General features: G+C 49.4%; 2 protein-coding genes across 2 annotated transcripts in view; both read right to left on the reverse strand.

Annotated features, from left to right (window-relative positions):
• Positions 1 to 123: 123 nt before the first annotated feature.
• On the reverse strand, positions 124 to 1,907 carry LOC106899802 (endonuclease domain-containing 1 protein-like). Its single transcript, XM_014961722.1, has 3 exons — positions 1,626 to 1,907; positions 726 to 980; positions 124 to 411 (listed from the first exon to the last, which is right to left on the reverse strand). Exons 1-3 carry the CDS (start codon positions 1,905 to 1,907, stop codon positions 124 to 126), a joined length of 825 nt encoding a protein of 274 aa, XP_014817208.1.
• Positions 1,908 to 6,904: 4,997 nt separating this feature from the next.
• The window catches only part of LOC106899800 (endonuclease domain-containing 1 protein-like), a 4,362-nt gene continuing 1,152 nt past the window's right edge, over positions 6,905 to 10,114 (reverse strand). The window contains exons 2-3 of the mRNA XM_014961721.1: positions 9,398 to 9,718; positions 6,905 to 7,450 (exon numbers count right to left, since the gene is read on the reverse strand). Coding sequence (XP_014817207.1) covers positions 6,905 to 7,450; positions 9,398 to 9,682 — 831 coding nt within the window. The 5' untranslated portion in view covers positions 9,683 to 9,718. The remainder of the gene's footprint in view (positions 7,451 to 9,397; positions 9,719 to 10,114) is intronic.

Consider the following 10,114-nt stretch of genomic DNA (forward strand, 5'->3'; position numbering starts at 1 on the left):
AAGGACAAAGTTTGAAAACAACTAGAGGAAGAAGCAGGACGGACGCTTCATGGGAGATGTGGTGATGCTGCTAGTGGTGAAGGGTCACAAGCCTTTTACACCCAGCATGTGAAGTGGGGCTTATTAGCGGGGACAGTCGCTGTGAAACAGAGACACCTTGCCCTTGCCATAGTACCCAGTTAACCTGTTCTCCAGGTCCCCCAGCGTGAGGGGCTGGACAGCATTCTTGTCATTCTCCGCAATGACAGCCCAAGTCTTCATCTGGTTGTTGCCCTTCTTGCAGCAGGCACCGGCCCAGATGTAGCTGGGTACATTAACCCTCTGTCTAGCGATATAGTTGTTTCCAGGCACGGCGCCCACGACAACGTAGGTGGTGGTGCAGCCCGTGGTCTCATTGATCATCATTTTCACCTCATAGTCATTCCAGGCACCGCCGTTGAGTGTCTTATTCTGTGGGACTATGTTGGTGAGGGTGAAGTGCCATAGTACCCAGTTAACCTGTTCTCCAGGTCCCCCAGCGTGAGGGGCTGGACAGCATTCTTGTCATTCTCCGCAATGACAGCCCAAGTCTTCATCTGGTTGTTGCCCTTCTTGCAGCAGGCACCGGCCCAGATGTAGCTGGGTACATTAACCCTCTGTCTAGCGATATAGTTGTTTCCAGGCACGGCGCCCACGACAACGTAGGTGGTGGTGCAGCCCGTGGTCTCATTGATCATCATTTTCACCTCATAGTCATTCCAGGCACCGCCGTTGAGTGTCTTATTCTGTGGGACTATGTTGGTGAGGGTGAAGGTAGCCATCATGCTGTCGTTGTCATATTGATGGCAGCGCGGGTTCAAATGTCCGCGGTTCAAATCCTTCAGATTCCTGTAGTCTTGGGAGATAGCCTGGCTGTTCATGATTGTTGCAAGGGTGACCTTTGTCTGATTCCTGAGGTCCTCCACTGTTTGCATATCATTGGAATACTGTGAACTAATCAACTTGAGAGGTAAAGAAGAGAAAAGGTGTTAGTATTGGGGATGGGAATAAGGGAATGGGTTTCTCTGCAGCAGAAGTCTCTGAGTGACGAGAACACGCTTTTGGTCATCTCACTGTACAAAAATACAGGTAGTAGAGAGAAATCATAAAGCTGCTCCTCCCCAGTGAACACAAGAGATTAAAACAAACAAACAAACAAAAACCCTCAGAATCTGCCTGCTCTTGATTTGACTTGTGACCTTTGAAACCCAGCTTGCAGCCCGCAGCGGGAGTGTGGGTGGACGCATGAGACAAGGAGCATTTTCCACACTCAGGGTTGAAAGGTGACTTTGGTGAGACACCTCTCCTGCCACAGCTGGTTCCCTTTCCTCCCTTCTCCATATCCCACATCTGCCCAGGCCTCTCCCCAGTTCCTCCCAGCCCCAGTAAGCACATCCAACCTCCATCACCTGCATCAAATCACGCTCTCCTCAGCCCTGGCCTTTGCTCTCTTCAGCCCCATTTCCACAAGAGCTCCCATGAATGAATCCCATCCAGGGAATCCATTTGTACGTGTGTGGGGGTGGGAGGAAAAAGGAGTGTTTGGTTAAAGGCTGAAGTTCACCTTTTAATGACTGGAGGGTGATGTGATAAGAGAGGACACTCACCTGGGGCTCAACCATCCAGATGTTAGGTCTCGTGCCAGATCCAGGCTGGTAGAGGTAAGCAGAGTATACGGGAATACGCAGGTCTCTGTTGTACAGGGTGGCAAAGTGATACCTGTTGTTGTAACGCTGGCAGATCCAGGCTGGGTTGTTCGGCCTCAGGGCGTTGTTTGGGGGTGTTCCTTGGAAGAAAAACTGAGGACAACTTTGAAAGGATGTCACCACCTCACTGCGTCCCAGCCAGAGGCAGCTCGCCAAGACCTGCAGAAGCAGCAGCAACAGCATCATGGGGAGGATTCCAAGTGAAGGACTCTTTCTCACCTGGAGGGCAAATGCAGAGAGACACTCAGCTTGGAGAACCTTTCCGCAGAGGAGATTTGGAGACTCACACGCATATTTGCCCTTTTCTGATTTGTTTCCCTGACCCTCATTTGTTAATTCCCATTGGATTCAGGATATTGAGCTAGAGATACCCTTGCTCAGACCCCAGACATCTGGTCCTTTAGGTCTTTACTAACACTGGAGCAGGAATATGGAGACCTGTAAGCTGAAAACTGAGAAAGGTGAATCACAAGAAGCGACTTATTCCAGTACTCTCCAGAGCGTGACAGAATGTGCCCCAGCTCAGGCAGAAAAATTACTGAAAGGTTCTTCTAGTCATAGAATCATAGAATGGTTAAGAGTTGGAAGGGACCTAAAAGATCATCCATTACCAACTCCCCTGCCCCATGCTGGGACACCACCCACTAGACCAGGTTGCTCAAAGCCCCATCCAGCCTGGTCCTTGAACCCCTCCAAGCATGGGGCATCCACAGCTTCTCTGGGCAACCTGGGCCAGTGTCCCACCACCCTCACAGGAAAGAATTTCTTTTGCACCACCCTCTGCACGAGCTTAAAATATAGCTAACTAACTTAGTATCAGATATATAGAAACCAACCTACCGTCTGAAAGAGCAGCAGAGAAACAGTATTTCTATGCACAGGACTCCGCTGGCAGCCCCAAAGTGGTAGAGGAGTTTCAAACACCTCTGCTACAGCCTGAAACTGGCTGTGACCTTGGAGGGTTTATATACGATCTCCTGGAAGGCAGAATTGTGTAATTCTGCTTTGTTAGATTTCTCAGATGGGGTTTAGGGGAAGTTTGTGCAGGGGTGGAGCCAGGACCAGTGGATTTCCAGCGGCCTTTTGCAAGGTATCTCCTTGTGCAATTGTTCCCAAGCATTGTTAAAGTCAAGGTAGACAACATCCCCTGCTCTCCCCTCATCCAGCCAACCTGTTGTCCTATCATAGAAGGCTACAGATTGTTCAAGTGGGATATCCCCTTGATGATTTCCTTGATGAATCCATGATGACCACTCCTGATGACCTCTTTCTGCTACATGCTTAGAGATGACATCCAGGGTGAGCTGTTCCACCACCTTTCCAGGGATGGAGCTGAGGCTGACTGGCCTGTAGTTTCCTGGGTCCTCCTTCTTGACCTTGTTGAAGACTGGCATGATACTAGCTTTCCTCCTGTCCTTGGGCACCTCCCCTGTTCTCCATGACTTTTCAGGAAGATGGAGGAGCTTCACAATAATATCTGCCAGTTCCGTCAGCACTCACAGGTGCATCCCACCAGGGGCCATGGATTTGTGGGGGTCAAGTTTGCTGAAATGATCTCTAACCTGATCCTCTGCTATAGAGGGAGAGTCTCCCTTACTTCAGGCTCTCTCCCCTACCAGCAGGCTCTGGCATCTCTGAGGGACAGCTTTAGCACTGAAGACTGATGCAATGAACTCATTCAGTACTGTTTTTAATTCATTCAAATTGAATGACACCTTTTCAGTCATTCCACTGTTTTTAATAAGTGCGTTTCACTCCATCCCAGCCAGGGCACTCCAAAGACATCAGAGGGGAGAAAGAAACCAGCTCTGTGTGACACCGAGACGTCTCACTGGGGAAGGGGCCAGGAGCCACCATTTCTTTGCCTTGTTTTGCAAAAGGGAAAACAGATCTGGGATATTTTTCAGTGTTTTTTCAATTTTTTTTTAAAGGAGAACCAAAGCTGCTCTGCTCAGTGTCAGACACCCCAATGCAGGGAAATGGTTTAGGGTAGCATCAAGCTATTGCATGTAGGAATGGTGCAAGCTCCAACCCAGGGAAGGGGTTTGTGTGCTCGATAGTGGTCATTTATCGCATGTGGGAAGTGGTGCAAGGCTTTAACACAGCAGTTACGGAGACCACAGCACGTTGGTTTTGGCTGGGGACGGGCATGAGTGCAATAAGCTGGCCGTTTTGGACCCTTACCCCACAGCAGAGAAGCTCTTTATCTTTGAACCCAGCTTACCCAAGTCAGCAAGAGCTGAGTCTCTCTCTTCCTCATGTGCTGCCGGTGGCTCTGGGATACCAAGATCATTGCTGCCCTCTGAGGAGGGCCAGGGTGCTAGTAAGGGCCTTCAGCCCGGCTCCCGGAGCCACGCTGGTGACATTGCACTGCAGTCAAAGTCTCATGGAGAAGAACCAGCAATTCCTGAGGTCGTTGAAGTAAACAGAGAAACACCTGCAAGACACCTCACGGGGTGTTCCCTTAAGAAGGCAGCACAGCCAAGAGCCCAGCTGAAGTGCCTCTACATGGATGCATGCAGCTTGGGTAACAAGCAGGAGGAGCTGGAGCTACCATGCTCTTAGGAAGATGTGATATAGTGACCATCACTGAAAGCTGGTGGGATGAATCCTCTGACTGGAGTGTGGCTACATAGGGCTACAAGCTTTTCAGAAGGGATAGGTGAGGAAGGAGGGGCGGAGGTGTTGCCCTCTCTGGTAAGGAATGGATAGAGAGTGAGGAGGTGTCCCGAAAGCCCTCCCTGGGGTCAGAGGAAAAGAGAGTTGAGAATGAATTTGTGGGTGAGGATTAGGAGGCAGGCCACTATGAGGGACACTATTGTGCATGTTTATTACAGGCCACCTGATCAGGATGGGGAAGTTGATGAGGCCTTTTACAATCAGCTCAAAGTAGCCTCCCAATCACAGGCCTTGTTGCTTGTGGGGGACTTCAATCACCCTGATACCTGCTGGAAAGGCTTCACAGCTGGGCACCTACAGTCCAGGAGGTTCCTCCAGTGCATTGATGGTAATCTCTTAACTCAGCTGGTGGAGGAGCCAAGAAGGAGAGAAGCACTACTGGACCTAGTGCTGACAAACAAAGGAGGACTGGTGGAGGACATCCAGGTTGGGGGCAACCTTGGTTGCAGTGACCATGGAAAGACAGAGGTCAGGATCATGGGCAGTATGCGGAAAAGAACAAGTAGGACTGCAACCTTGGATTTCAGGAGGGCTAACTTTGACCACTTCAAGAAACTGCTAGGAGAAATCCCATGGGATAGGGCTCTGGAAGGTAGGGGGTCTCAAGAGGGCTGGTTGGTATTCAAACGCTGTTTTCTCCAAGCTCAGGATCGGTGTATCCCTAAGAGCAAGAAATCAGGCAAGGGGAGCAGGAGACCTGCGTGGTTGAGCAAGGAGCTTCTGAAAAGACTCGAGCGGAAGACTGAAGTCTACAGGGAGTGGAAGAAGGGACTGACCACTTGGGAAGATGACAAGAGTGCCATTAAAGTATGCAGGGCTGAAATGAGGAAAACCAAGGCCTCCTTGGTATTATAATCGGCAAGGGATGTCAGAGTCAAAGTCAACAAGAAGGGTTTTTTCATTGGAGGCAAAGGGAAAACTAGAGAAAATGTGAGCTCACTGTTGATTGAGACAGGTGCCATGGTGACAGAGGTCACCACAGAGAAGGTGGAGCTGCTGAATGCCGCCTTTGCTTCATTCTTTACTGCTCAGGCCAGCCCTGAGAAGCCACAGACTTTGGAGGAATCAGAGAAAGTCTGGACAAAGGACTTCTGCTCCTGTGGTCTCCAGCTGCAACAACCCTTGCTTGTGCCAGCTATCCAGAGGACTCAGAATAACACTGATGGTTCCTACATTGTCCTCCTAAAAGGAAAAAAGTTCTCCTACCTCAATGAGCAGCACCATCAGTGCTATTTCAGTGCCCCTGGCTACTGACCCATATGGGTGTGGGTGTTCCAGAGGATCTTGCAGCAGAGCAGCCAGCTCCACTGGATGTCTTGCAACCATCAGGGCACCTCAAGAGGCCCAGGACACCACTGCTCATGAAGTTGGGCCGTGCCTGGATCTCTGGTGGCTGCAGTCAGAGCTCAGACATCCAGCACACATGGAGACCCCTGCATGTAGGTGCCTGATATGTATGATATTTCCTTTCTTTTTGCTTCACCTATCTACAGAGTTCAGGAGAGCTGGGATATTCCTCCTGTGCTTGGTTGTCTTCCCCTTCCCACCTTCCTATGTCCCTTTATCCTTTGCTGTGGTCACTGGCTGTGTTGGTCAGAAAGTATTTGTAGGATAGTGCTACCAGGCTCTCAGCAATCCTTGGGCTCTTTGCTTTCATGGTCCCTGGATAAATCACAGAGTCACCAAATTGCTGAGGTTGGGAGGGATCTCAGCAGTTGGGAGGGACCTCGTTCTCAGTTTAGGAGGAACTTCTTTCCCATGAGAGTGGTAGAGCACTGGCACAGGCTGTCCAGAGAGGCAGTGGAGTGTCCCTCTCTGGAGACATTCAAAATCCACCTGGACAAGTTCCTGTGCAACGTGCTGTAGGTAGACCTGCTCCAGCAGGGGGGTTGGACTAGATGATCTCTAGAGGCCCCTTCACACCCCAAATGATTCTATGATACTATGATTCTATGACCTCTCAAGGTCGTCTGGTGCAGACCCCTGCTCAAAGAGGGTCATCTAGAGCAGGTTGTCCAGGACTGTGTCCAGTCAAGTGTTTGACTGTCTCCAGCGATGGAGACTCCACAATGTCTCTGGGCAACCTGAGCCACCCTAAAGCCACCCCCTTCTTGGGGAGGTGAGGGACAAGTCGCCAGCACATTATCAGTGAGATCTAAGGAGGAGAGGAAGGAACTACAATCTATAGATGGGCATGGAGAAAAGGGAAAAACAAGGAAAGCTGTTCTAGTCTGTGACAAGCTCTGATTTCCTTTCCCATGGGCTGTTTTCCAACCTGCCCCTCAGAGGGAAGGACTCCCTCCAAGGGTGGGCAGCAAAGCAAAGCAGCTGGAGGCTCTGCTGACCTCTTTCTCCCTTTAATCAGAGGAGAATGTGCTTTGAGGGACAGAGCTGGAAAACAACTAGAGGAGGAAGCAGTACGGACGCTGCATGGGAGATGTGGTGATGCTGCTAGTGGTGAAGGGTCACAAGCCTTTTACACCCGGCATGTGAAGTGGGGCTTATTGGCGGGGACAGTCGCTGTGAAACAGAGACACCTGGCCCTTTTTATAGAGCCCAGTTAACCTGTCCTCCAGCTGCCCCAGTGTGAGGGGCTGGACTGCATTCTTGTCATTCTCCGCAATGACCGCCCAAGCCTTCATCTGGTTTTTGCCCATCTCACAGCAAGCACCAGACCAGATGTAGCTGGGTACATTAACCCTGTCACTAGAGATATAGCTGTTCCCAGGCACAGCACCCACAACAACGTAGGTGGTGGTACAGTCCTCGGTCTTATTGATCATCATTTGCACCTCGTACTGTAACCAGGCACCGCCGTTGAGTTTTGCATTCTGCGGGACTATGTTGGTGAGGGTGAAGGTAGCTTTCTTCCCATCGAAGGTGGGTTGATGGTAGCTGGGGCTCAAATGGCCGCGGTCCAAACCTGTCAGGTTCTTGTAGTCCTGGTGGCTAGCCTGGCTGTTCTTGATTTGTTCTAAGGTAACATTTGAGTGACTCATGAGTGTAGACTCTTTTTCCATATCCTTGGGATAATCTGGACCAATCAACTTGAGAGGTAAAGAAATAAAAAAGGTGTTAGTATTGGGGATGGGAGTAAGGGAACAGGTCTCCCTGCAGCAGAAGTCTCTGATGTCGACAATGCACTTTTTGTCAACTCACTGTACAAAATTGCATGAAGCAGAGAGAAATCATAAAGATGCTCCTCCCCAGTGAACACAAGAGATTAAAAAACAAACAACATAATAAAGCTCAGAATCTGCCTGCTCTTGATTTGACTTGTGCCATTTGAAACCCAGCCTGCAGCCCACAGTGGGAGTGTGGGTGGACACATGAGACAAGGAGCATTTTCCACACTCAGGGTTGAAAGGTGACTTTGGTGAGACACCTCTCCTGCCACAGCTGGTTCCCTTTCCTCCCTTCTCCACATCCCACATCTGCCCAGGCCTCTCCCCAGTTCCTCCCAGCCCCAGTAAGCACATCCAACCTCCATCACCTGCATCAAATCACGCTCTCCTCAGCCCTGGCCTTTGCTCTCTTCAGCCCCATTTCCACAAGAGCTCTCTCAGTCTCCATGACAGGTTTTTTTGCCTTTTTCATTCAATCTGTCAACATCCTGGTGTTTTACAAGCTTAGGGAAAACAGGCACACAGATATCCTTTTTGAAGTTTGGGTGTCTTAGTGCATCCTTAAAGGTGGGCGGAATGGGATGAGGATGAGCAGAAGAGCCATGCGGCCCTACCAGGGGGAGATGAGGAGAACTCAGACCCTTCAGCTCTTCTCCTGCTTTGGCCCTCACTCAGGAAGAAGTATATATGGTTGCTGCAGGTGTATCACACTCCTAAGACTCCAGTGTTTGCCTTCCTCTAATCTCACAGGAGATGTGTTGGGAAACCAATCCTCAAGGTGAGGCTTCCCTGGGAGGGCTATAGTGCATTGTGAGTGTGAAGCTTCTCACTCAGTGAGCAAAAATAGCTCATTGAAAGTGGGATCTGCTTCTGCAGTGCTAATAACTAGTCTCAGAGCTGATCTGTGCCAGGGAGCACAGCTGTGTTCCTTCTGCAGCATCACTGAAAAGAAGTTAAAGTTAGCAGCCTCTTAATGGAGCTCATATTGCCCAAAGGGACCTGGGGAACCTAAATACCACACAAAGACCTCTGAAGGAAATTAACAAAACCACAGATTCCTCAGATGGCCTTGTCTGTGGTCCATGCCATCTAAATGCGGAGGCTGCAGTGGTGCATACCAAACGTGTTGCTTGAGTTCCTATGAGTTACAAGTGCAAATACCTTTTTCTTTTGTCTTTCCTAATTATAACACCTTTCCCTTCATATTTAGGGAAACATATTTAGCCTTCCTCTGGAAGAGGGCCTATGGCTTCCTTCTGTTGCTCATCTCCATTTAAATTCCCCACTGTTACTGTGTCTTTAGCAATGACCTGAATTTCCTCCTCTTCTGTTCCGTAATTTGCTTGCTATTTTGTACTGAAGGTCTGAAATGTGTCAGATGGATGTTTGGGAGGGTTCTATAGTGTGCAGAGGTCTCTGTGTATGCTTGATGCTTCTCAACTGAGCCTGAGGTAAGGGGCAACTGGAGGTAGAAGAGGAGATCTGAGCTCATCACTGTTATTCCTTCAAATTTATCTGCTGTAAGTTGTCTTTTCCTCATCGTTTGTTCCCACACTACAGCATGGGACACGGAGGGGGGTCATTTGACTCAATATAATGTAAATTAATGTAACGTAATATAAGGTTCCTTTAAGATAAATGCGGAAAAATGGGCACTTTTAGGGTATGACTCCTTCTATCCTCCTGTTGATGTCTCAAACACATCAGAGGAAAACTATGCTGAAGTTGTTGGAAGTTAGATGAGAAATCCCATTCAGTAGGTCTATTTGCACGTGTGTGGAGGTGAGAGGAAAAGGAAGTGTTTGGTTAAAGGCTGCAGTTCACCTTTTAATGACTGGAGGGTGATGTGCTATAAGAGAGGACACTCACCTGGGGCTCAACCATCCAGATGTTGCCAGGTTTTGTTACATCTTCAGGCTGGTAGAGGTAAGCGGAATATGCGGGAATACGCAGGTCTCTGTTGTACAGGGTGGCAAAGTGATACTGGTTGTTGTAGCGCTGGCAGATCCAGGCTGGGTTGTTTGGCTTCAGGGCATCGTTTGGGGGTGTTCCTTGGAAGAAAAACTGAGGACAACTTTGAAAGGATGTCACCACCTCACTGCGTCCCAGCCAGAGGCAGCTCGCCAAGACCTGCAGAAGCAGCAGCAACAGCATCGTGGGGAGGATTCCAAGTGAAGGGCTCTTTCTCACCTGGAGGGCAAATGCAGAGAGACACTCAGCTTGGAGAACCTTTCCGCAGAGGAGATTTGGAGACTCACACGCATATTTGCCCTTTTCTGATTTGTTTCCCTGACCCTCATTTGTTAATTCCCATTGGATTCAGGATACTGAGCTAGAGATACCCTTGCTCAGACCCCAGACATCTGGTCCTTTAGGTCTTTACTAACACTGGAGCAGGAATATGGAGACCTGTAAGCTGAAAACTGAGAAAGGTGAATCACAAGAAGCGACTTATTCCAGTACTCTCCAGAGCGTGACAGAATGTGCCCCAGCTCAGGCAGAAAAGTTACTGAAAGGTTCTTCTAGTCATAGAATCAATCATAAGTTGGTTAAGAGTTGGAAGGGACCTAAAAGATCATCCAGTAC

The sequence above is a fragment of the Calidris pugnax genome, unplaced genomic scaffold (genome assembly GCF_001431845.1).
Source record: "Calidris pugnax isolate Ruff unplaced genomic scaffold, ASM143184v1 scaffold836, whole genome shotgun sequence".
Classification (NCBI taxonomy): Eukaryota; Metazoa; Chordata; class Aves; order Charadriiformes; family Scolopacidae; genus Calidris; species Calidris pugnax.